General features: G+C 41.4%; 1 protein-coding gene across 2 annotated transcripts in view; it reads left to right on the top strand.

The window, feature by feature from the left end:
* The first annotated feature begins 671 nt into the window (after window positions 1–671).
* The window catches only part of LOC306881004 (serotransferrin-1-like), a 48,508-nt gene continuing 21,989 nt past the window's right edge, over window positions 672–27,190 (top strand). For both annotated transcript variants that reach the window (XM_079434807.1, XM_079434806.1), the window contains exons 1-11: window positions 672–788; window positions 897–1,048; window positions 1,700–1,802; window positions 2,740–2,922; window positions 5,365–5,500; window positions 5,579–5,634; window positions 5,772–5,932; window positions 6,128–6,275; window positions 6,591–6,739; window positions 6,847–6,943; window positions 7,498–7,587. In XM_079434807.1, coding sequence (XP_079290933.1) covers window positions 752–788; window positions 897–1,048; window positions 1,700–1,802; window positions 2,740–2,922; window positions 5,365–5,500; window positions 5,579–5,634; window positions 5,772–5,932; window positions 6,128–6,275; window positions 6,591–6,739; window positions 6,847–6,943; window positions 7,498–7,587 — 1,312 coding nt within the window. In that variant the 5' untranslated portion in view covers window positions 672–751. The remainder of the gene's footprint in view (window positions 789–896; window positions 1,049–1,699; window positions 1,803–2,739; window positions 2,923–5,364; window positions 5,501–5,578; window positions 5,635–5,771; window positions 5,933–6,127; window positions 6,276–6,590; window positions 6,740–6,846; window positions 6,944–7,497; window positions 7,588–27,190) is intronic.

The raw sequence follows: 27,190 nt of genomic DNA, 5'->3' as shown, positions 1-27,190 counted from the left end.
ACGTTTTTGAGATAAAATTCCATTTGCATTAACTACAATTTCAATTTCATCATATTAAAAACACACGCACACACAATAAAATTACACTAACATTCAGTGTCCACTGTATAATGAATGTAGATTTGAATTAAAAGGTTAAACTGTGGTTGAAGAGAATTTTCCATAAATGTCAGTTTAAGGACAAGCTGTCACTTGTTTTTAATTTTTGGTAACTCTTTAGATGAGAAAACACATATTCACTATTAGCTGAGTTTTCTCTTGATAAACTCATAATTTGCAGCTTATTAATAGGTAGTTGTTGTAGTAGTTATGTTTAGGTTTGTGGATGGTTTAAGGGATCTAGAATATGGTAATGCAGAATATGGCATTAATATGTGCTTTATAAGAACTAGTAAACAGCCAATATGCTAGTAATATGCATGCTAATAAGCAACTAGTTAACAGTGAAGGGTTTTCTCTAATCTAAAGTATATCCTGATTTTCTAGGAGTATGCAGAGTATAATTGTACTGTTCTACTATTCATTTGTATAAAAAAGACAGCTACTATTTATCGTTAACTTCACGTCCTTCTGCAAAATGTGAACTGGCACATAGCCTGCACAAGCAGATATTGAGAAATCATGAGCAATCGATGATGATGATGATCTAGTCTTGTGTTTGTCTGATCCAACCCACTAGCGCTTCCAGAGCTCCTATAAAAGTCTCGTCTCTCCTGTCTTCTCCTGCCAAAATCCCTCATAAAGTCCTGATATGAACATGCTGCTCATCTCGTTGCTGTGGTGCCTTGGTAATTGCCATGTTTGATATGTTTGACATGTTCTTCTTCTGTTCTTATTTAATCATTGTGCTCAACTGGACTATTAAGTTAACTATTGCCGTGTTATTTCCTTTGCAGTTGTGGGACTGTCCTCAGTCAGCGCTCAAAAAGTCAAATGGTGTGTGAAGTCACAGAATGAGCTGAAGAAATGCCTACACCTTGCCACCAAATCACCAGACCTTGAGTGTTGTCTCAAATCTTCTGTAACTGAGTGCATAATAAGCATCATGGTAATAAAATATGCTTATTAGTTTACCTCATGCACAGTGTTGGGTGTAATTAGCTACTAAGTAATTAGTTACTGTAATTGAATTACTTTTCCCTTGAAAAAGTAATGTATTACTCTTATTTTTTCTGTAATTTAATAATAGTTTCTTATGTAATTGAACATAATACTGTGTATAGACTGTAGAACATCTATATACAACACAATAGTGGATTTAACATCAAAATGTAAAGTCTAACCTTAAAATGCATGCTTTTTATGAACCCTTCTCACTTTAAACGCTTTGGTGGTTAATAAGAATATTGGTAACACTTTAGTGTCCGATTAATTGCTAATAACTATTAACTTGTTGGTTATTAGCATGAATATTACTGGGATATTGGCTGTTTATTATTACTTAAACACATATTAATGTCTTATTCTGCTTGCTTTGCTGCTTGATACTGCAAATTAGTGCATCTTTCCATATTATTTTAGTGTATTATCTTAATTCTGAACAAGCTGGTTTGTAGCGGAAACAGTTTTGCTGCACGATGTTATTCTTCTCGTTATTTCCTCACAGCGGCTGATGATCTGGAAGTCTCACCCATTGGCTTACTGCCACGTTGAAGAATAAAGTGGATAACATTTTTATTAAACTGTCTATGATTCACAGGATGGTGATACAGATGCTATAACTGTAGATGGAGAACATATTTACCGCGCTGGACTCTGGCCTTATAGACTCCATCCAATCATCACAGAGGATACTAAGGAAAGTAAATATTTTATTATTTTATTGTGGTGTTGATGACAAGAATATATAAGAATATATCTGAAGAGCTCAGATGCAAAAGCCTCTAATGCCGTCTGAATTTTTCTTCTAAAATGAGCATTTTTATCAGGCTCCTGTATTTATGTTCAGTTATTTTACTTTAATTGCACAGAAAAGGACCTACACATTTCCATTACCATAAAAGTGGCTTTTGCATCTGAATTCTTCATTTATTAATACAATAAGAGACACACTTCAGACATCTTTATTATCCATCATAAACTATAGACCAGGTGACTGGTATTATTTAATGTAAATAGACATTTAAAGTTGATATTTTTATTCAGCAAGAAGATCTTAAATTGATCAAAAATGAGAGTAAAAACATGTATAATGTTACAAAAGATTTCTATTTCATAACAACACTTGCAGCGCGGATTACAGTTCATTTTATGGACATATTTCATAGACTCATTAATGTCTGTAAATGAAGAAATTAAAACGTAAATATTAGTAGTGAAAGTTTACCGTGGTACTAGCCTATAAAATAAAATGGTTATTTTTCTTAAATACTTAATTTCTGCCATATTATGCTTTTGATTAAGATTAAGCAGTAATATCATAGTAATGTCAATAGTTTTTTATCTCAAATATTTTGGTGGGTCTTGAAATAGATTATACTTGTCTAGGTGGGTCGTGGAACGGAACAGATTGGGAACCCTGTCTTATAGCACAGTAGTGGCAAGATGGCCACTGAAAATGATTTTTAATTTTGTGCTATAACAACTGAATTAGCAAATCTTTCCATATTTTATTTTCTCTTAATAATATTTTGGAAAATACTTCATTTGGCACATTATTAAATTGACTCTAAATATCTTTTAATGTATCAGTCAGTGGTTTCTGTGATTTTGATTCTCTTCACCTTCTTTCTTCTTAAGAATGCTGTTATGCTGTGGCTGTGGTAAAGAATGACACTGACTTCACCATCAACGATCTCAAGGGAAAGACTTCATGCCACAGTTGTTATCGAAGGCCTGGAGGCTGGAATATACCCATTGGAAGACTGGTTGCACAAAATAAGATTCCCTGGGATGGTCCTGTGGACATGCCTCTTGAGATGGGTTAGCATGGCTAGATTATTATTGTGTAAATTATTATTACACAGCTCTCTGGAATACTGATATTCAGTGGTCTTAAATTTCCTAATATTGACCATCATCCATGGCAACTTTGAATCCACCTTATTTTTAATATAAGAGTAGACATGGCCATTTTTAACTTGAATGTAGAGTTGGGAATCGGAAATCAATTCCAATTCCAGAATCGGATACTTAAGTTCAGGAGTGGGATACTTGTTGTAAAATTAAAATTTCAATTCCACCTATCAATTCCTTTACGTGCATATATATATATATATATATATATAGGTGGTGAAAAGAGGCTGTTAAAAATGTATCTATGAAGGTAAAATGACGTCAAAAAGATTGGCATGCGCAGGGTAAGATTTGTGGAATTGTAAATAAGATAGCAAGCGTAAATTAATTTAGCATGCGCAAGAAAAGATTTGTAAAAGTGTAAATCGCATTTCAAGCGTAAGAAAAAAAGATTTGCATAATTTTCCAGTTTTTTGTCCTAATTTGACTCAGCGTCATTCTTATTGTGGGGATGTTATTTTTAATGCACAGATACATATTAAAAAATAAATTAATAATATAATACAATAAAATAATAAAAAAAGCATGACCCTTTGTTCATTCAGAATTTCGTAATGTTAGGAAATGATATTTCTGTGTATTGACTCTATTTATCCTAATCATCCTCCTCCTCTTCAGCAGACCATATGATATTAGTTTGTAATCTTGATGCTACTGAAAGTATCTGCACTACTATGCATAATTTCACAATGTCTCCTGATCAGGGTTGATGCCAAATTTTTGTTTTTCCTTTAACGTGTATTTAAAGGAGATTTTACTGTACTAAATATTAAGCCCTAAATGATGCATTTACCATCTATAATGCCATTTGTAACCACTAGATGGCTGTATAACCATATAAAATGTGTATTTCATGGTTTCTGGGAACATTTGATTCAGATATAGGTTTTTCATTTAGATGCATATATTTAGACATTATTAAACGCTATATTTTGTCAAAGTAATTGTAGTTTTTTACATGTTGATTTGGTTTGAAGTGTCAGTGCAGTTTGCAGTTGAAGTGTCATCTGGAGACAAAGCACTATTAAACAGTTTGACTGTAAAGTTTAACATTATTTCAGTGGTGTAGGCAGATGATCTAAAATCTTACATTTCAATGCAATGTCGAACCAATCCAATAAAGTTCACTCTAGCTTGAAAATCAGTATATGAACACATGGTAGTCAGCCTAATGGTACACAGCTTATAAGGATCATGCTTTTTGTTTTATAATTTTATTTTATTGCATTATTAATTTATTTTTTAATATTTATCTGTGCATTAAAAATACCAACCACGCAATAAGAATGATGCGGAGTCAAATTAAGATAAAGATGTGTTCTCACGTCTGGAGTGTTTATTGAACCAATCAGATAAGAGTAAATGGAGAGTCAGCCAGAGCCTAATTTGATTGGCTGTGAGAAGAGGGTCCCTCCTTCCACTTGCGCTTGCAAATCTGAAATCAGTGAGAGAATCGTGCCAAAGACGCAGACGTTAATAGAAGATTATTTGGGGAACATTTTGTCCTACACACACAAGAAGTCATTTAGACAGTTGCAACGATTTTTTTCCTCCACACACATATTGGTTTTACGCGGTCAATCCGTATTGCAGCTCTTGATGCGGTTGTTTTCGCTTGTAAAACGCTGTGCAGGCTTGCAATACTTTTGGCTGTATTTGTGCGAAACAACAGTGCCAAAAGCGCAGAAATATGGAAGTCAGAAGAATATAGATCATATTTATTTAACCTTAGCATGAAGTTGCAGTTTCACAATACATGAATTACACTTACAAAAAAAAACAGGAAAATTCTGCAAATCTTTTTTTCTTACACTTGAAACGCGATTTACACTTTTACAAATCTTTTCTTGCACATGCAAAATTAATTTACGCTTGCTATCTTATTTACAATTTCACAAATCTTACCCTGCGCATGCAAATCTTTTTGACAACATTTTTAACTTCATAGTATCTGTCTTTGAATCATGACACAAGTATATCTTCAGTGAGTCGGAATCATTCCGTTCATAAACTCAATGAGATTTCTTTTATTTGTCTAATCATTTTTCTTCAGAATTGTGAGAGAACTACAACCTCCCTTAAAAAAAGTCTGAATTTATCCATAATCGTGCCGCTCTATTTTGCTTAATCGAGTCCAGTTTTTATGTAGCCGGCTGATTTTTGTTTATGGTATTCAGCAGCAATTAAATGTTTTGCAAAAAGAAACACAGAATAAATATGGTTGATATCTAAATGTTTGTTTTTAACCACATTGGAATCTAAACCGGGAATCGACAAGAATTGGAATCAATAAGCAGAATTGGAATTGATCAAATTCAGTTTTTAGTTGTGCATTTTTGTGTTCTCCAGCTGTGTCACGGTTCTTTTCAAGCAGCTGCATTCCTGGAATATCCAAAGCCCAATCCCCAAACCTGTGCCAAGCTTGCCAGGGTGACTGCAGCTGCTCACAAAATGAAAAATACTATGGTGATGAAGGAGCCTTACAGTACGATTCACACTAACACACTCACATATATTCCATTACTAAATATGAACAACAATATAACTCAAGCATTCTCCCCAGGTGCTTGAAAAATGGTCATGGACAAGTTGCCTTTGTTTGTCAGGATGCAATACCACGTGAGTAATATCCTTTGCCAAAATCTAAAATATTATTAACTTGTCTTAAAACTGGTAAAGATATTAGAGTTGTGGCAGAAGGTTATGATTCCATGGCTGCTGATTTTCAAGCTTCTTGTCCGATCTGAATTCTTAAGCGTGTGAGAGGCAGAACTATCAACTGTTGTGCATGGATGGCAGCAGGAAAAGTGTTGAGGAGTACAAGGATTGCTACCTCGCTAAAGAGCCTCGCCGTGCTGTCGTCAGCCGCATGGATGCAGATTCAGGGCATATTAAAAAAGTCCTTAAACAGATTCCGGTATGCCATTCTAATGAATGTTGTATCAGTAATTTTAATTTCACTTGACTACATTATTACTGAAGAAAGACCCTGTCATTGTTTTAAGAAAGGGAGTAATATTGATCTAAACCTAGATATATTTAACCATATAAAAGAATACTTTCAGCAGACATTGAAAGCCACCTTTGAATATTCAACTGTTGTGCTCAACAGGATTCAGATCTTTTCTCTTCTGCTGCTTTTGGGGGTGAAGACCTGATGTTCTCAGACTCTGCATCTGAACTGGTGGAGCTCCCTCAGAGCACAGACTCCTTCATCTACCTGAGAGAATATTATTATGAGGCCATGCAAGCCCTTAGAGGTGACACACAATTATGCTCAAAATACATGTTAATGTATACAGTGTCCCTAAAAAGTATTTAGCCACAAATAAACATTTATTTGAATTATTTAGCATTCATTAGTTGCTTTCTCTCTCTCTTTGTTTTTGTATGTGAACTTTATGGGTACTGAATGCATCCAGTCAGTGAGATTTGAGAAATGCTTTAGCATCACGTGTTTGCAGATGCCACGTTTTAAGCGTGTTGAAAGGCTTTTGGGGCCTTGAGTATGTAGTTCTTGACAGTTACTTGATTGTTGTTGATGATTGTATATTGTATCTATAAACTCTTATCAGTTGGGAACCTGCTAGACCGATCTCAATTCCGTAGAATTGAATGGTGTACCATTGGCTATGCAGAGCAGCAGAAGTGTGAAAGATTACATATTTTTGATCTGAACTGCATAAGAGCATCATCTGTGGAAGACTGCATCAAGAAAATCATGGTATTGTTGGGTCACATGGATAAATGCTAAGGTCGATGTCAATTATCTTTATGCACTGTCCACCTGTATGTAAATATTCTGTTTGATTTTCTCCTTGACTTTAAAAGCGCAGAGAAGCAGATGCCATTGCAGTTGAAAGTGGCCATGTATATATTGCTGGACAGTGTGGTCTGGTTCCAGTTATGGTTGAGCAGTATAATCAACGTAAGAATGAACACTCTCATATTTCATAAATGTGACCCTGGAGCACAAAACCAGTCTGAAGTAGCACAGGTATATGTAGCAATAGCCAAAAATACATTGATGGCTCAAAATTATACATTTTTCTTTAATGCCAAAAAATCATTAGGATATTAAGCAAAGATCATGTTTCATGAAGATATTTAGTAAATTTCGTACCGTAAATATATTAAAACTTATTTTTTGATTAGTAACATGCATTGACTTCATTTGCACATCTTTAAAGGTGATTTTCTCAATATTTAGAATAATTATTTATTTACAATATTTATTTTTTTGCTCCCTCAGATTCCAGATTTTCAAATAGTTGTATCTCAGCTAAATATTGTCCTATCATAACAAACCATACATCAATGGAAAGATCATTTATTCAGCTTTCATATGATGTACAAATCTCAATTTTGAAAAATGGACACTTGTGGCTAGTTTTGGGCTCCAAGGTCACAAATCAGTTCATAAGCCACCTGCTTGTCAGAATGAACATGTTTGATGGAATTCTATTCACTCTTTCCTTGCAGAAATCTGTGATAATGGTGGAGGCAGTCGGTGGGGTATCAGACAGGCATCCACTGTGGGAGAGGCCCAGGTGTTCACGATAATGCGATCAGGTGTGTTGAAAGACAAAGATTTTGTATTGACGACAGCCAGAGATATTGTAAAAAATCATTAAATATTGTCATTATTAAGAGTATTTGACCTTTCCAATTAATGTAGGCCTTTTACATTCAGGCTATTATTAGGTTACTTTTATTATTAAATTAATATTACAAATAATTTGCTCCGCAATAATTTCATAGCTGCATAGCCTAACTGATGCACTGTGAGGATAATAAAAGATTAGGCTATTAGCTTAGGCCACTCCTAAAATGTATTTTAAAACCCTTAATCATCCCTTGGGGTCCAGCTGACCCCATTTGAATTTTCCTTTATTTTTAAAAGTGTTCCCTTCATCTCAGGAGCATGAAATTATGTGACTTTTCTATCTAAACACACACACAAAATCTGGACTTGATTTGGTTGTTCTAAAGGTGTGTAAAAAAAAATCCCTTTTCTTTGGGGTCAGATTGACCCCCACATTGAAAATGAATGAGAGAAGTGGAAAAAACAAAAAACAAAAAAAAAACAGACTTGTTTCATTTGTCAAAAAAGAAAGAAAGTAGTAAACCCAGTATAAACCAACATATACAGTACAAAATATACAAAAAATATTTTTTATAAAGGCCTGGATCTAGAGCACAAATGCAAATTTGTACGGACATTCTAACTCTTACACACACACACAAACACACACATCTGTGTGACTGCAATAGAGAGCATTTTTAAAGAAATTAGCATATAAAATCAACAAATTTGGCATAAATCTGAAGATTTCCAGTCATAAATGAAGGATTGTTACTAGAGCACAAATACAACATGGAACACACACACACACACACACACACACACCGGTGTGACAAAGCAAAGGTGTCCACTGGCTCGCTTTCACGGTTTAAATCAGAACTAACAGTAAGTAAAAAATTAGAAATAGAAAATTACAAACAATCGAGCTAATAAAATAGAAAAAACATACAAATAAAATAAACAATTTAACCTACTGTATAATACCCGACTACACTCAAAAAATTGATTCTACAGCACTGTTCAGTTTATTTAATGAAATCATTTTCATTTAACATCATGTTAGGTTTCCCATTTATACAATTGCATTGTGTTAAACTGACTTGAAACAGTTGTGTTTTGGCTCAAATCAATATTTTCATTTTGAAAGAACATAAATGATTTTACTTGTGTAACTAGGAAGTGGATTTCCCCTTCCCATCATGCTTTGCACAGGGCTGGATAAGGAGAGTAAATCTTGAAATAAAATGTTATTTTAGGCATTTTTTATTTAGATGATAAAATTGGGAGACTTGTTAATGTTTAATCCTCTTTTCTGTTTGTATTTGAAAGAGTTTCTGCTATGTTAGTGTTTTTGGGGGTTACCATTGTGGTAATGTAGAGCATGTGTTTGGGTTGAGGACCTGCTAACATGAAGCAAAGTTTATTATCCAGTTAAATATTTTAGTTTGAGTTCAACAAGCATTAAAATAAATCACTTCATCAATGTATCATTATCTTTTAAACTATATTTGATCAAATTAAGATAGCCCAACTCAATTACATTTTATCGCATAAATTTGTTTTTATATGAGCTGGGGCTAAACATATTTATTAGATGAAATCCTGCCCTCAATTAAATCGAGTTCGTCCAATGAATAATTTTTTTGAGTGTATACAGAAATTGATTGAAGTAATCAAATGTAAAAATAAAGCACCGCATAGAAAAGCACACCACATTAATTAAATCTAAATTGATTCATAACTAAGACATGAACAATATTCAGTGAAGAGCAGTGAATAATTATCTCCTTTTCTTTTGTTGTTTGATTAACAGTAATTACAGATAGCAGCAAGGCAAGGCAAGGCAAGTTTATTTATATAGCACATTTCATACACAGTGGTAATTCAAAGTGCTTTACATAAAAGAAAGTGAAATAGACATTCAAATCAATAAAAACATGGAAATAAGAATAATAAAAACAAGGAATTTTAAAATGATATAGAAACTGATTATACATAAAATCCATAGCAGTCAGTTGGGACATATAGCACAGTGCTCATCCAACAAATGCACAGTTAAACAGATGAGTTTTGAGTCTTGATTTAAATGTGGCTAATGTTTTAGCACATCTGATCTCTTCTGGAAGCTGGTTCCAACTGCAGGCTGCATAATAGCTAAACGCAGACTCCCCTTGTTTTGTGTGAACCCTTGGTGTTTTTATCGGACTCGATCCTAATGATCTGAGTGGTCTGTTCGGTTTATATTCAGTGAGCATATCAGCAATATATTTAGGTCCTAGGCCATTGAGTGACTTATAAACGAGTAAAAGTACTTTAAAATCAATCCTAAATGTAACTGGAAGCCAGTGTAAGGACCTGAGAACTGGTGTGATATGCTCAGATTTTCTGGTTCTAGTCAGAATCCTGGCAGCAGCGTTCTGGATGAGCTGCAGCTGTCTAATGGTCTTCTTGGGAAGGCCGGTGAGGAGACCATTACAGTAATCCACCCTGCTGGTGATAAAGGCATGAACAAGTTTCTCCAAGTCTTGACTGGAAACAAAACATCTAATTCTTGCAATGTTTTTGAGATGATAGTATGCTGATTTAGTTACTGCTTTGACATGACTACTGAAACTAAGGTCTGTCTCCAGAATCACCCCAAGATTTCTGACTTGATTTTTAGTTGTTTGACCCCTAGAGTCAAGGTATACATTCACCCTGAGAACTTCATCTTTGTTTCCAAATGCAATGATTTCAGTTTTCTCCTTGTTTAACTGAAGGAAGTTCTGGCACATCCAACTGTTAATTTCATCAATGCATTGGCAGAGGGAGTCAATGGGGCTGTAGTCATTTGGAGATAAGGCTAGGTAAATCTGGGTATCATCAGCATAGCTGTGATAGGCAATTTGGTTCTTCCTCATTATCTGACTTAGTGGGAGCATATACAGGTTAAACAAGAGCGGTGCAAGAATTGAGCCTTGTGGGACTCCACATGTCATGGCCGTCCACTTAGACTTATGCTCTCCTATACTCACATAATAACCTCTCCCTTCTAAGTATGACCTGAACCATTTGAGTGCCATCCCAGAAAGCCCGACCCAGTTTTCCAGTCTCTCTAAAAGTATGTTATGATCGACAGTGTCAAACGCAGCACTAAGATCTAGTAGTACCAGCACTGATATTTTGCCAGAATCAGAATTGAGGCGAATATCATTTATCATCTTAGTGAGTGCTGTCTCTGTGCTGTGATGTGCTCGGAAACCAGATTGAAAATTGTCCAGGTATCCATTTGACTTTAAGTAGTTGTTCAGCTGATTAGAAACTACCTTTTCAATAATCTTACCTATGAAAGGAAGATTTGATATGGGTCTATAGTTGCTCAACATGGTGTTATCAAGATTGCGCTTTTTCAGAAGGGGCTTAACAACTGCAGTTTTGAGGGAGTTTGGAAAAGTCCCAGAAAGAAGTGAGGCGTTCACCACTTCTAAGAGATCAGCTTCTAAACAGTTAAGCACATTTTTGAAAAAGGATGTGGGAAATGTGTCAAGATAGCAGGTTGAAGATTTAAGGTGCTGTACTATTTCTTCCAAAATTTTGTTATCAATTTCTTTAAAAACACACATAGTCACTTCTTTTTGAAATTGCGGTCGAATCTGTGTGACCTCTGCTTAACTTGAGGATGTGCCAATCTCCTTTCTGATATTATTGATCTTCTCAGAAAAGAAGGAAGCAAACTCATTGCATTTGCTGTCGGAGAGCATTTCACTGGGAATCTGACTTGGGGGGTTTGTCAGTCTCTCAACAGTCGCAAAAAGAGTGCGGGTGTTGTTTAAGTTACTGTTTATAAGATTTGAAAAGAAAGTCTGTCTAGCTGTGGCTAGTTCCACATTGAAAGCATGAAGGCTGTCTTTATAGATGCTATAGTGAATTCCGAGTTTCGTCTTCCGCCACATCCGCTCAGCTTTTCTGCATTGTCTTTTCATGCTCTGAACTGCTGTTGATTTTCTCCAAATTGATTTCTGTTTCCCCGTCTTCTTGCTGACCTCGGGGCAATATCATCAATAACATTCTTAATTTTTGAGTTAAATGACTCCAGGAGAAGATCAACAGGGTCTGCAGAAATGCTTGGTGTTAATGATATTGCCTCCATAAATAGCGCACTAGTGTTCTCGTTAATGCATCTCTTACTGATAGAGACAGATCTAGATTCAGTGGTGACCGAGATCAATATATCAAAGAAAATACAGAAGTGATCAGATAGTGCTACATCCTTAATTACAATGGATGAGATGTTTAGACCTCTACTGATGAGTAAATCTAGAGTGTGTCCACGATTGTGTGTGGGTCCGTGCACATGCTGACTCAGGTCAAAAGTGTTTAAAACAGTTATAATTTATTTTGTAGTTTTGATTTCTGCATTATCTATGTGAATATTAAAATCCCCTGCAATAGCAAAACAGTCAAACTCTGAGGAAATCATTGATAACAGTTCAGTGAAATCATCAACAAAGGCTGGAGAATATTTTGGAGGCCTGTAAATAATGATAAACAGGGTGCGTGGAGCACCTTTCAGCACAATACCTAGGTATTCAAAAGATGAATACTGACCAAATGACATTTGCTTGCACTGATAAACATCTTTAAACAGAGCAGCTACACCTCCACCTCTCCTAACAGTCCTGCAGACACTTATAAAATTAAAGTTAGGAGGGGCTGTTTCAGTGAAGACTGTTGAACTGCAGCCGTCTTCTAACCATGTTTCATTTAAAAACATAAAATCCAGGTTGTTTGTGGTTATTAAATCGTTGATCAGAAATGATTTATTTTTAAGTGAGCGAATGTTTAAAAATGCTAACTTGATGGAATTACATTTTGTCTCTACAGCAATCTTAGATTGATGCATTATAGGCCGCAGGTTAGATGGTTCAGCCGTACGACTTGAGAAGGCCTTAGACTTTCTATTGCTTAATAAAACAGAAATAGAGGAGGCTACAGGCACACTGGGTTCCCGCTTGTTCTGTAAACATTTGTGAATGTTGCTGCTAATATAGCGGGGACCCGACACATATCACTGAGAGCTGTTATCAGTTGTTTTTGGTTCACCTACACCAGATGGAGAGGGGTTTGGGCCCTGGCGTTGTGGCAGCGGCCGGAGAGCTCTCGCAGGAGGAGGAGGGTGAGCTGGGCCTGCAGTCTTTGGTGGTTGTGGGGCCCGCCGTTTTTTAGTTGATATCTGGGGGCTTGAAGCAAAAGAGTGGGAGAGTTTGGTCCCAGCATACACCAGTTCCTCCATTTTCTGTGAGAAGCTTAGAAGTGGAGATTCTGGAGAGAGTGAAAGTGTATCTGGTGAGCAGGGCTCTGGCTCTGGTGTTTCCGTTGGCTGTGAGATGTCGTTCTGGCTTCCCTGGCTGTTTTCCAGAAAGTCGTCCTTGGGTGCTGAGTCTTGGAGCTGTTGTAGTACGTCACAGTCTGCATGTGATGAGCTCTGTGGGCAGGGCTCAGCCGGGATGTCCATGAGCAGTGCTTGTTGTGGCTGCGTGGTGTTATCATGTTGACTCAGAAGCTGACATGAATTCCTGTGGTCACTCATATACTGTCCAGGTGTGTGTGTGCCATTCAGGCCGAGTAGATTGGCACACACCGCTGAAGGATGACGGAGGGAGAAATAGATATTGTCCTTAAGCACTCTTGCACCGAGTCTGTTTGGGTGGAGGCCATCTAGTTTAAACAGTTGTCTGTGGCCCCAGAAACGATTGAAGTTGTCGATGAAGTTGACTCCTTTTATACTGCAGGTTCTTTGTAGCCATGTATTCAGCCCAAGCAGCCGTGAGAACATGTTAGTTCCCCTTGCTGGGAGTGGTCCACTGATGAACGACTGAACTTCAAGACTTTGTAGCGTTTCAAGAGTTCACTGAAATCCTTCTTAAGGAGTTCTGACTGCTCCTTCCGAATATCATTCTTCCCCACATGGATGATGACTCGATTTGCAGTCTTGTGCTTCATCAGAATGTTCTGAAGTTCTTTGTTCACATCAGAGACGGTTGCTTGAGGAAAGCAGTATGTAGTTGTAGTCCTGTAACTGATGTTTCTGATAATAGCATCACCCACTATCAGAGTCCTGGGCTCAGCTGCGCTCTGAGCTGAAAGCCGCTGTCTGCTCGACCTTGAGCGCCTGTTAGTAGCGATGTTAGCTGCTGGCTGATTCGATCCGTGTTTAGTCACATTTGCGGATTCCTCACCCACATTCATTAATGCTTCAAATCTGTTCTCAAGATGTAAAGGGGGTGGTAAGATACCAGTGTTTACAAGTCTTGTCATAGCCGTATCTGGGGTAGAGGATGCTACGGCAGCAATACGAGATACTCGTGATAATCTGATGTCTCGATTGCCTTTGGGTCTCGCTCCCTGTTTGTGCCATCGATTTGTCTGTCGATCTGTTTTGGCTTTTTCGTCTACACTTTGTATAAACTTTTAAGATTCAGAGGACTCACCAGCTGTATGCTGAGGGGGTCCGTGATGACCGTCTGCTGTGTGTCCCGCCTGTTTTGGAAGTCCAGCAAGTAACTTTGTTTCAAGAACCGCAATCCTTTGTAGAAGTTTGTGGCAGTTCATGCAGCAAGTAGATTCCACGAGAGGCATTTTCTCTCGTCTGTAGACAGCTGTGTTTTTCTGTCTCTGGAATGTAAACTGCTGGGAGAAAGTAATAATTAATTTCCCCCCCAAAAAATGTGTTGTCTGAGCACTATGCTGATCTGCTGAAGTTAAAATCTTGGAGAGATATGAGAAAAATGCAAAAATAGGGAGCAAAGAGCAGAGCAATAAGCAAGAGAGCCGAACAGTAGTGTAGGGAATGAGTCCTACCTATATATATTTATTTTATTATTTAGCTTTTAGGGAATCACTCTTAAGAGTTGATCTTCATATGATTAATTGTTATTAATCAGAATGTACAACTTATGCCTTGTTAACGACTTGTCCAGCAAGCATTAATAACAGCAAGTTATCTTTTAACAATTTTGTTTATTTCACTCGCGGCCAACGATAAAAATAAACAACTAGTTAACTCAGTTTTAAGCTAACGTTAGCTCTCAGGTTTATGAGCCGTAGGTAACGCAATCTTTTGGCAAATAGTTACGACATGTTAAATCACATAACACAGACAAAAGATTTCTTAATAAGGTCAAAGTTTTATTCACTATTCTAACACAACATTAACTGACTAGACAACACAAACAGACATAAACACACATACGTTGCAATGAATTGTTCGGATCTTAAGAGAGTCTTAGGTTCTAACTTAATGCTCGTTTTTCAACCTGAGGGAACTTATGGACAGAACCATGCTATATTTAAACAGCAACAGAGAGGAATCCCGGTTTCAGTCAGTAAAGAGATTTTGCCTTACTTTTGTCTTTGGCGTTCGGGAAGAGTTCAGGCTTTCTCCAAAGGTGAAGTCCGTCCCTTTTGTTCAGCTTGAGACGGATCGCGTGCGGACTGGCTGCTTGGGAGGTCGTGTGACTAGCGCACTCTTCAGTGGTTGGTTGTCTCTTTCTGACGTGGTGAACCTTTTTTTAGAAGTTTACTGTTAAAGTTCTTCGGTCGTTTGCAGTACTCAGCCGTGATGTTAAGAGGCGAGAAGCGCTTTGCAGCGTGAGCAGAACGAGAGACTCGCTGGCGTGCGTGTCCTCCTGTTGTTTTCAAAACTCCAACACGCGCGAACTTCATGGGCGTGCATCCGTTTTAAGCGAGCTGATTTAGGTCCGCCCTTTTTGGCGCGTAGTCCAATCGAAAGAGTCTTTGTGGGCAGAGCCCCGCCCTGCGCGGCTGCGTGTTTTGCATACATTATCTGGTCAGTTATTCATCACATAAAACAAATTATTGCAAGCAAGTTTCTATCCGTTATTGTAGCCACGGGTTGATAAAGCGGATCATTTTCATTCAACCATAATATTCTTCATAAGGTTAGCTTTCTAAAGAAACCAAACACTTATATTTTGATATGCACGTGACCACAGAGGATATTACTGGGTTAAAATACATTGATTAAACCATCTTAAATTCTAAATACACATATTAATCATGTGGAAATGAACAACTAGTGATCAGGTATATAAAAACGATTACATGAAAAAGATTACATAAGTTCACACAACCAGCTTATAAATGTCACAAACCAAAAACATCCTTTAATATATATATATATAGGTTGTTAATATGGTATATAGTGTTTTTGTTTGAGTATAATTTGTTTCCGTAGCAGAAACGAATATAACTTTTGTTCCCCCTTTTAAGACTCATTTCTAATTCAAAGGTGTGGTTCCCTTTGTTAGCTAGCACCACAGAAACGGCGCGTTTTCCTGGAATGTGCTGATATGCAGGGTCGTAAATGTCTTTGGTTTGGAATGTCTGGAAATTGTCTTTATTTTCGAGTCGACCGTAAACACGTCATCCTTTGCGATATCGTCCTTGGATTTACGGCGACTTAATGTCAAGGGAGTATGGCGCCCGTAAAGTTTAGGCTCCGGGAAGGGGAGTTCTGTTTTCTTTCGAAATGACAAAACGTGAATTTCCTGAGCTGGAATGCGAGCTTTGATCCATCCTTGCATCAGGAATGTGTTGAACCTAGATGTGGGTGTATCCTGATCAGGCATTACATATTCCCCCTTTGCTCGGTGAGGTCCCCGTTTGTGGACGTCGGCGGGCACTGGAACAAGAATCAGGGAGAACAGGCACACACAAGGCACAAACAACATCTCCATCACTGACTGAATCCTGGTGCAGGGTGATTTTGGAATGTAAGGTTAGAAACTTGAGAAGACAACTGGATTACTAGAAGTGTGGTTATTTTGATTGGTTTAGTTGTCCGGGGTTCGACGAGGCGGTACAGGCGTGATCTCAATCAGGTTAAGTGAGTTCTCCGGTTCGGGTTCTTGGTCGGTTTTATCACGTCGGAAAATGCGCGGGACGCCTGACGTGCATTTGTTGCAAGACTCTTGAACGGCGTTCACTCGTTTGTGTAGGAGGAAGGCCAGGGTCAAAGTCACAACATATCCTACAATAGTAGAGATGCAAAGCGCTGTGTCAGCGGCAGACCAAGACCGAATAATTGGCGCGCCAGCGGGCGGAAGGCGAGCGATAGCTTCTAAAGCTGTATCAACGGGAGTTAAATCAATCAGTTGTGTTCCTTCCTCACTGATCCTTTCTTCCAATTCTGGATCAAGGGTGAAGGAGTGCTGTTTGAAGAAAGGTGAGATTTCGATTTCAGCCTGATACTCGTCGTCGGTAAGGTGGTACAACGCCAAATCGTCAATATGGAGGATCGAGCCCTTAGGGACCGTGATCCATAGAGTTTGGTTAGGTAGGATAATGCGTGTGGCGGTGTCGTGTTGATCGTATGTGAGGGTAGCCGTTCGCGCTGGGGTGTTGACCAGCCATCGGTTTCCGATAATTTCGGCTTGCGTTACCTCAACTTGAGAACGTGGTGTCGCTTCGGCGGGGCAGCTAGTGTCGGGCCTTATGGATTCTAGGCCGCAGATGCCCTCAGTATTATCGCGGATAAAAGGCTTACTCGGGCAAAGGAAGTGAATGTCCTTCGTGAGCGTACACATCTTTAGGTTTGGGGCCAGATACAACTGTTCGTTGTTATCGTGATACGCAACGACTTCAGGAGCGTGGATTTTGACATAGGTGTTCCCTTGCCAAAATCCCACATTCACTACCTCTTTGAGCCGGTAAATGTTATTAGCGTCGATAATGGTTAAACTGAGGAGAATGGCCCGGTCACCTGGATCGGTTGACCACGGTTCTCGCAACGAGTTACAACGACTTATTAAAGGGAGTCAATCTCAATTTCGGGACCTGGATTTAAGGAATTTGTACAGGGAGTTTCCTGATGAGGGGACTAGAGGAGAAGAGAGATTGGATTGAGAAAAGGAAAATGGGAAAAACATAAAAGAGACACGACAAACAAAAAGATACACAAAGAGACACAAGGACACCGAATGAGGTGAGGCCGCAAACGAGTGTCACATGTGTAGAGTAACTCCTCTCTACTAGAGGTTGGCCCTAGTAGTGCAGCTGAGGAGAGAGTGTATGTGTTATGTTTAAGCGAGGTCGCTATATGTTTCCTAGGCAACAGAAATTATGTTAGTGTGATGTAGAGCGTATGGGTGTCGGTCTGTGTCAGTGGGCTTGATCTTCCCCCTTTGCCAGTCGGCTGGAGCTCTGGTGCCTCTTTATCTGGTTTCGATGGACCCATCGAAGTATTGGCTCGCTGCGCCCTTGGCTGATTTTGATTCGGTAGGCGACAGGTGAGAGCTTGTCTACTATCTCATGGAGTCCCGTCCAGCGAGGTAAGAACTTCTTTGCCAGGCGATGGGAAGTGTTCTGCTTTGGTTGGGCAAAGCGGTAGTACCACACTTTGTCTCCGACACTGAGCTCATGGTGAGAGGCCTTTTGGTCGTAGTAGGCTTTACGACCTTCTGCGCTTCGCTGCAGTTGCTGTTGCGCGAAGGCGAAAGTCGCTCTCAGGTGTTGATGCAACTCTTCCAGGTACTGGTGAGTGGTGTAGGCAGTGACAAGGTTCAGGTCACCGGGTTGGTACAGCAGATGCAGTGGTAGCGTCATGTTTCTCCCTGTCATCAATGTGAACGGGGGTACTCCGGTGGACCGGTGAGGGGTGGCTCGAGCGGCCATCAATACCAGTGGAAGTTTGATATCCCAATCCTTTTGATTAGCGGACACATACTTCTTTAACATGCTGACCACTGTTCGGTTACCACGTTCGACTTGCCCTGAGGACATTGGTTGGAAATTTATGTGGAGCTTGGCCTGTATGCCCAGGAGTTTCCACACTTCCTGCATGATTGCAGCGGTGAAGTGGGTTCCACGGTCAGAGTTGACCCTTAAAGGCAGTCCAAATCTTGAGAAGATGTGGTTCATTAACAGGCAGGCTGTTGTTTCTGCTGTATCGTTGGGAGCTGGGAGACATTCTATCCACTTTGTGAATTCGCAGACCACGGTGAGGAAGTATTTGTTACCCCGTGTTGACCGTGGCAGGGGTCCTACCCAGTCTATTTGGAGGTCCGACCATGGGAAGGTCATTCCCTTTCTTTGCAGTGGGGCTCGGTGGTTTGGGTTTGCCGGTTGGAACTGGCAACACACCAGGCATCCTTTTACGTATTCCGCTACGTCCTGCTGCATGCCGGGCCAGTATGCTACTTGCTTGAGGGTTTCGTATGTGGCCTTGGCACCGTGGTGTCCAGCGCATGGTGCATCGTGTGCGTGTGTCAGCAAAATCCCCCTTTGGCCGTGAGGCACTACGAGCTTTGGCGCAGTGAGAGGCTCAGGGACATATGTGAGAACACCGTCTCTCAGATGCAGCATGTGCTTGATTGAGTGGAGCGTGCGGAGCTCAGAGGAAGCAGTTAGGTCGGAAGTGGAAATAGGATGAGATAATGGATCGGCTATGTGAGCCGCAATGGTTCGCAGAGTTGGATCCGCTGTTTGGAGGGTGAGCAGATCGTCAGTAGCGAACTGAGGTGATAGGGTAACGAGGGAGGAGGCGGGGGTACGAACGCCAGTGGCGTGCTGGCGGCGGGTTATGGCTGCCACCGTTGGGTTGGGTGGGTGGGATTGAAATGTCCAGGACTTTCCATGTAATGCTCCTGCTTTGGCGAGGGCATCGGCTTGGTCATTGAAGTCTTTGTCTTGTCCTGGTTGACGTGAATGACCTCGAACCTTTTTCCAATAAACGATAATGTCGTGTTCAGTGACAATGGCATCGCTTGCTTGGAAGAGTTCCTGGTGCTTGACAGATTTGTTGTTAGCTGTCTTGAATCCATTCTGTTTCCATCCAGCTAAATGGCAGGTGAAGCTGAGACGGGCGTAGTTTGAATCGGTACAGATGAGGAATTCTTTGATGTTGTGGGATGCGGCCATTTGCAGTGTAATGAGGATGGCTGCTATTTCAGCATATTGTGATGAGTGAGGGCCTAAGTTGAATTGTTGCGGTGGGCACGGGTCGTTGTTGAGCCAGACCACTCCCGCTCCAGCTTGTAAGTTGCCCTTGTGGTTGTAGGAGCAGCCATCGACATATGCTGTGGGCATTCCTTCACACACATTCTCCTCGAAGTACCTGTGATTCGTCATTTGAGGTTGTGGTGGTTCTTTGGGTTCCGCTGGTGTGTGCAGCGTGTCCATTGAACAGTTCTGGCAGGCTGCTAGCCCGTTGCCCAATGATGATTTGTAGTTTTGGGCGTATCGTGCCTCCACATCCCGTCCTTGGAGTGTCATTAGCCAGGTAGCTATGCGTGCGTTGGTCACCACGCCATCTCTGATGCGTTGACTGTTGAGGAAGGTGACAGGTTGGTGACAAGTCTCGATGATGACTTTCTGTGCACCAATGTAATTCGAGAAACGCTGGATAGCCCACACAGTGCAAAGTAAAGCTTTTTCGCAGTCTGAGTACTTGCATTCTGGGGAAAGCAGCGTTTTGCTGGCATAAGCGACCACTCGCTTGTCTTTGTCATGGAGCTGGTATAGGCCTGCGCTGAGGCAATGATTGGAGAATCCAGCATCCAAGTAAAATTCTTTTCCGGGGTCTGGATAAGCTAGACACGGGGCAGAGCACAGGCGCTGTTTGAGCTGGCTCATCGCGGTGTCCTGGGCTTCCGTCCAGACGAAGGTTTCATCCTTTTTCAGGAGGGAGGTTAGTGGTCGGGCAATGTCAGCGTAGTCTTCGATGAACTGTCGCGAGTAATTGCACACTCCCAGAAAGCTCCGCAGTTCAGAGATGTTAGTCGGCGCTTTTATGCTTTGGATGGCTTGAGTGCGGTTAGACTGTGGCTCGATGCCGTTTCTTCCGACAAGCAGTCCGACATAGTTCACCTTGGTTTTGCACCACTGTCCTTTGTGAAGAGCGATTTTGGCTCCTGCCGTTGTCAGCTGGTTTAGGACGTGATCAATTTCCTTGAGGTGATCTTGAATATTTGAACTTTTCATCAAAATATCATCGACATAGACAAGGTTGCCTCTAGCTCTGGCGTCAGGGCATGCTTTGTTTAGAAAGATGTTGAATTCAGCTGGTGAGTTGGCATAGCCGAAGGGGCACCGTGTGAAGGTGTACTGTCGATTGCCAAAGGTGAATGCTAACTTGTGTTGGTCATCGGGGTGGACAGGGATCGTCCAGAACCCGGAGGCGACGTCCAGTGTTGACAGGATCGTCGAGCCTTTGATCTTTGGGATTTCTTGATCCAACTGGGTCATAGGCCATCGTGACAGTGGTACTTGTTGATTCAACTTGCGATAGTCGATGGTGGGCCGCCATTTGCCGTTAGGTTTTAGGACTGGCCATATCGGGGCAGAGTATGTGCTGTTGCAGGGCCGGATGACCCCCTTTTCCAGCATGGAGTCAACAATTTCTTGCACTGGCTCATATGACGCTATTGGAATCTTGTATTGTCGCACAAATGTGGGTGGCGCATTCGGGTTTGTCGGGATGCGCACCGTGTGGATGTTGGTCAGTCCACAATCCAGAGAATCCTTTGCGAAAGAGTCTCGGTATTTGTGCAGAATGTCTTTGAGTCCTTGGCGATCCACTTCGTTGTGAAGAGCATCCGCCTCACTCAGGATCTGCTGAATTTGTGCGTTGAACCCGGTGTAGGGTTCTTCCGCAGTTAAGTCATGTGAGGGGCGTTGGACCCCGGTGTTCACCTGTGGAGGTGATTCCATCGCAGGCTGTGTTGAGACAGCATAGACAGCGAGATGAGTGTCATCTGTTAGTTCTGATCGACAGACGCTTTCTCTGGACACCGGCAGAATGGAAGTGATGGCAATGATTCCATGAGGTTTTGTGAACATTACGGTGTCGTCGTATTCATGTTCGTCTGGCATTAGATGTGCTGGTATAGGGCCTATGACAGGTACCATCAGTTCAAAGTCATGGAATGTCTGGCTGATGAGCCATCCCAGGTGATTGGCTTTGGGAACGTGGATGTCTTGGGCCGTACAGTTGTTGAATAACACATACACAGCACGAGATGACACTTCGATGAGAGGTGTGGCTTCCAGGGTCAGTCCTAGTTTCAGGCAGGTCCTGGAAGGTTGGAAGAAGCTTAGCTTACTGTTGAGAGTTTGGCCAGGTCGCATGTTGAGGCGGACGCTGACACTCTTGCTGTAGGCAGGTATTATGGCTTCTTGCTCCGTGATCATAGCGCATGCATCGGGCATGGTTTGACCAGATTGGAGGTTCTTGAGGTTGACTGCAGTTGTCAGTTGGTGTGACAGAGGAGCCCATATGACGTCGTTCACAGTGTCAATGTAAGCATTGAGCCGGACCATGATATCCGCTCCAATATAGATGTCGTGCGGTAGATCTGGAATGACGAGGAAGTAGTGACTCAGCTGTCTGTTGTTCCATCGTATGTCCAGAGCGCAGATGATCTTGGAGGTGGCCATGGTTGTTGCCCAGGGACTGAGAGGGAAGCGGCTGTGCTTAGCGACATGTGGTAGGCTCTGATGTCTTTGCTTCACTGTGCTGAATAGCTTCAGGCTGATGGCTGAGTTCTCTGCCCACAGGGCTAGTGCTGCGTCGGACACTGATGTGCCTTGAACGTCTACTGCAGTCATGACTCGATGGGGGCCTGTGTTTGATTCAGGCTCTTGCAGTGAGCATAGGAGTGGGTCCTGGTCTTTGTTGCTTGTGCTTGATCCAGGTATAGGCTTTGCTACTGCATTATCAGTCGCTGGATTGAGGGTGGTGTCTGTGACTTGACACCGCGACTCGTTGGAGTCTAATGACTGGCAGGGCAGAGGCTCGCGGACTTGTGTCCACATCTTTAGGTGCTTGAAGTCTATCAGCGGTTCGAAGCGATTAAGCAGATCTTTCCCAATGAGAAGTGGATACGTCTTGAGTGGTGAGACGTATACTGGATGGACGAGATCCATTGATCCAACCGTTAGGTGGATTGGGGCCACATGTTTCAGTTGGAGGCCCGTGTGGGAATATGCTTGGAGGTCCAGCTCACATCTGTGGAGTCTGAGAGTTCTGTTAGTCCCCTTTGTTCTTTCTTGGACCTTTTCGAGGAGCTCGGTGGACATTAGAGTGATGTCGGCTCCCGTATCAAGAAGGGCTTCGACTCTGATGTGTCGTTCAATGATGATGGAGAGGTAAAACTTTTTCGCTATACCTTTCTCAATGAGATCGCCTAGGAGTTGAGGGACTGGATTTTGGGAGGAAACGGTTAGGATATCAGGGCTGATGTGGTGTTCTTCGGAGGAGTGGCAGACGACCAAGACAGCACTTTCAGGAACTTGAGTGGTTTCATCAGCAGGTGTTTGCTGGACGCTGCTGTGATCTAGAGGTTTGAGTGTTGAGTTAATGTCTAACTCTGTTGCTGGGTTTTCAGATGGGGTTTTGTGTCCATCTGAAGTTACTGTGATTGCAGTTTTCTGAGAGTGAGATGAAGGAGTGCTGTTCTCCATGGCTGGTTGGGCCAGCTGGTCGCTGCCTTCTCGTCCGGCCGCTAGTCAGGCTGAATCTGGTTTCTCTTTCTTTTCCCATCTCCGATCTTCCTCCTTCCGTTGGAAGAATTCTTTCATCATCATTTCCATCAGTTTTTGTGAGTCGAAACACGGTGGTGACTTTTGTTCTTGCGTGGATTCAGTTTGAGCTCGGTCAGCTTGGAATCGTTGTGAATTCTTTCGTCGATTCCTTGGGCTAGTCGCTCCAGGGTGACTTTGTCGTTTTCCCTTGGCGTTTCCGTTGGATTCCCATGAGTTTTTTCCTCTTGAGTTTCCAAACGAGCTTGGCTGGTTCCGCGATCTTTCCCATTGACTCTCATGAGGCCTTGGCTGGTCCCATGTCTTTTCCCAATGCCGTCCAGGTGAGCGTTGACGTCCACGCGGTCCATCCCAGCGTTCATATCTCTGTTTAGATCTGGTACTGGCGTGGGAGTCTCGTTCTTTGTTGGACGAGGGTGCATTCCACTCTCTGGGTGGCGGCTTGGCACTGTCTTGGCGTTGGGCGCCCTCTAGAGCCAGGCCTTGACTGTTAGTGTTGAAGTCAAGAACTGCTGGGCTTTTGCCGCTCTTTTCCGAGGCCATTTTCTGTTTGCCGTAGGCTTTCTGCGCCAAGTCTCGCAACTGTTGAGCAGTCATTGTTCGTGGACATGCGAGAACGCCAAGATGGTGGCTTACGCCGGGGTGAAGGTTCCTTAGGAAGAGAGTTTTGAAGTTTAGTTCATCTTCCATGTCAGGTTCGTTACGAGTTCCAAAGTATGCTCGTCTGAGTCGGCTGTAGTAGGCTTGGGGAGGTTCGTGACGTCCTTGTCTTGTCTCCAGGGCAGCCACTAGGCCTTGATCGGACTCAGGGTCGGAGAACTCTTTAATGAGGGCTTCTCGGAGCAGTTGGTAATCCGTCTTTGTGTAAGCAGGCTGCCTGTCCAGGAAGCTGCGAACTTCAGAGCTGGATGTGGTTCGGAGCAAATAGAGTCTATCTTTGTCCGTAACGTTAGGTCGCATTTCCAGATGGAAATCGATGTCTTGGAGATACGCTTGGACATTTTGGCTGTTTGGCACACTTGGAGTGAATTTGCCAATGTTCCTGGCGAGCTTGTCGAGGTCCTTTAGGTCCAAGCCGTGCGATGATCTGTGGCTGGCTGCCGCAGATTCCTTTGGCTGAGGTAGAGTGAGGTAAAGTTCTCTAGAGGCGGGTGGTGAAGGTTTCCGTTCCACGCCCTCCATCCTTTTCTCACGTGTCAGTCCAGGAACAGGTGACCCAGTCCTGCTTGGCAGGGGTGAGGTCGGTGCGTCTCGTGTCCTTGATGGCTCACGGCGCAGTTCATAAGCATGCTTGAGTTCCTCTTGGAAACTATCAGCTTCTTCTTTGACATAGTCTAGCTGATATGTTAGACGGCTAACCTCGTTTCTTGACTCATCCAGGTGAGCTTCAAGGGCTTTGATTCTGCCGTTCATGTCCCTGAAGTCGGCCTTTGCTTTCGCCAGCAGCTGTTCCGCGTACTGTAGCTTTTCGGACCGATCAGCGTAGTCTGCCTTGACTTGTTGCATTTCTTTGTTAGTAGCTGCTAGGGTTTCTTTTAGCCTTTTGATTTCCTCCTCAGCGCCTTGGTTCACCTCATCGGGTTTTTCCCGTCGTTCCTGAGCTTCCAGTTGTAGCTGCTCGATGCGCCGTTGTGCGCGTGTCAACTCCTGCTGGAGCTGTGCAGCGTTCTTGTCGCTCAACTTGAGGGTCGCGATGAGTGTGTGACTTAAGGAGCCGGTAATCTTGGCTAATTCTTTGTGACTGTAGCTTTGACTTGGGTCTTGTGCCATGAGACTTGTGATGTTTTCATCTAGCTGGTCTTGTGTCTGGTGTTTCAGTGTTTCAGCGGCTTTAGGCAGGAGGCTGTCGGTTGCAGCACTTAGCCATGTTTCCAGATCCTCCCAGTGACCGACATGTTCCGTTGCGCGAGACATGTTCTGACGGGTGAGGGAAGTTTTCCAACCGCACTGACACAGACCTTGAAGAGAAAAACAAAACAAACCAAAACAAAAGAAACCAAACAAAACAAATCACAAACAAAGGAGTGTAGATATGCACTGTTGAGTGTATACTAGTGTTGAGTGTGTACTAGTGTTGAGTGTGTGCTAGTGTGGTTCTCTGTGACTGTGATCCTCTGGGGGGGGTGTATGTGCTTCTAAATCGTTGCCTCTGTGGGAGAAATTGAACACACACACACACACACAGGGAGAACAGCTAGAGAACAGATAAAGAAAATGAAGAATCCCAAAAGGAGCAAGGAACAGGGTGATAATCGGATGCTTCACCGTTTTCTGTAAAAGAAGGCCCTTCTCTCTTTTTTTTTTTTTCAAGGGCGAAGGTTAAGCTAAGCCAAAATGAGGGAGAGGGACTCAAACAAAATATATCTTTCTGATATTAGATTTCCCTTTTTTTTTTTTTTTTTTTTAAGTCAAGTCTGATATCAGAAGGTTGCTTCTTAGTCAGCGGATCGTGAAAGGAAAATGTTTTTTTTTTTGGTAAGTCTGTGATTGCTAATATTTTTCTCCGGGGTGAAGGAAAAATAATAATAATTACAGCCCTGGTCCCGTAATGGCAAGATTGACACCGCAACGCCTGTTAGCGTGTTCCTCGTGTGTGTTGGAAATCTCGCTGACGCCTACCTTTTCGTTGACCTGCTTCAGCCTAGTGGGGTAGGATTTCACAAAGAGGAAGGTAAAAATGAAAACAATTTGAAATGCCGTTCTCAAGTTTCCAAATACCTGCTTGATAGCTTTATAGTTCTGTCTATGATTTCCCTCAGGCAAAATCCCAGCAACTAGTAGCAGTAGTCAAATCAGAAGATAGTGACAGAGAGAAAAGAGAAAAATGAGCTTTAGAATTTACTCCCAATATCAAGATTAATAACAAGTATGGCCACACGGTGGTGCTGTTGAGTCGATACACCTAAGGGTTTGGCTAATTAGAAGTCTAAGTTCTTATTTGATCTAAGCAAAAGTATATTTAAATTAACTCCCGTGTTAATTAAGTAACTAAAGGATTGAGAATAAGGTAGACAGAACAAACTTAATTGCCATTTGAATTTAGAATTTCAAATTATAAATAGGGATTCCTAATTAAATTTTTCATGATGTCATCATTAAAATTGATAGGATCGATTCAGATTAATTTTTCAGAGGGATATATATTTGATTATAATATTAAAATATTATAATAGTCTTCCTAGTTGCAGTTAAGTATCAAGATCTTAATGAGGCTTGTCATTAAAATTACAAGCACATTTGCAACTGAAACCAATATGAAACAGGAACTGTAATCAATTATTAAATTAAATTAGAATTTTCAAATTCGTAATTAATTATGAAATTAATTTACAACTTCCACATCCCTAAATCTGACAGGTTACTAATTCCTTGTGCTATCAGAACCTTCAGAACAAATTAATCTCAATTTATAAAAGGAAATTTTAAAATTTTCAGGGCCTGAAAATCAAACACATTGATAGTTAATAACTACGATCTTAATGTTATTTGTTAAATTATCAGAGCACACATAATTATCTCAATCAGTCTATATGGAATCCGGAGCTGAAATTATTTTCAAATGAGTTTAATTTCAAATCTGGGATGAAATCAAATTATCAGTTTCAAATATTTCATAGCGATTCACCCACTGATATCCTAAAATCATGAGCGCACTTACAATTGAATTAATTATCCTTTTATCAAGGTGAATGAAGTTAAGGTCTGATATTAACTGTGTCTAACTCAAAGGGAGGAACAATCCTAACCAAATGCCTCTATTCCTATAGAAGTAACTGCTTTGGAATATAACTATTCCTATAGAATTAACAATAGTTTATCGACATCTGTATTTGTTAAAATCTTTTCAAAAGGGAGGAGAGATAGCATGAATGATGCACAAGAGAGAGAGGAATGACGTGAACATTCAAAGTGAACACGTGACGTAAGTTAGAGTTCAGCAGTGAAAGAGTTAACCGTTTACACACACACACTGCATAGCACACTGCATTCAAACCCACAAAATGCTAGGTGCTAATCGCTAGCCTTCAATGCTACCAGCTCGGCTAAGCT

Source organism: Barbus barbus, assembly GCF_936440315.1.
Source record: "Barbus barbus genome assembly, chromosome: 15".
Classification (NCBI taxonomy): Eukaryota; Metazoa; Chordata; class Actinopteri; order Cypriniformes; family Cyprinidae; genus Barbus; species Barbus barbus.
Note: the sequence above shows the minus strand (reverse complement) of the source record. Positions and strands in the feature narration are given on the sequence as shown.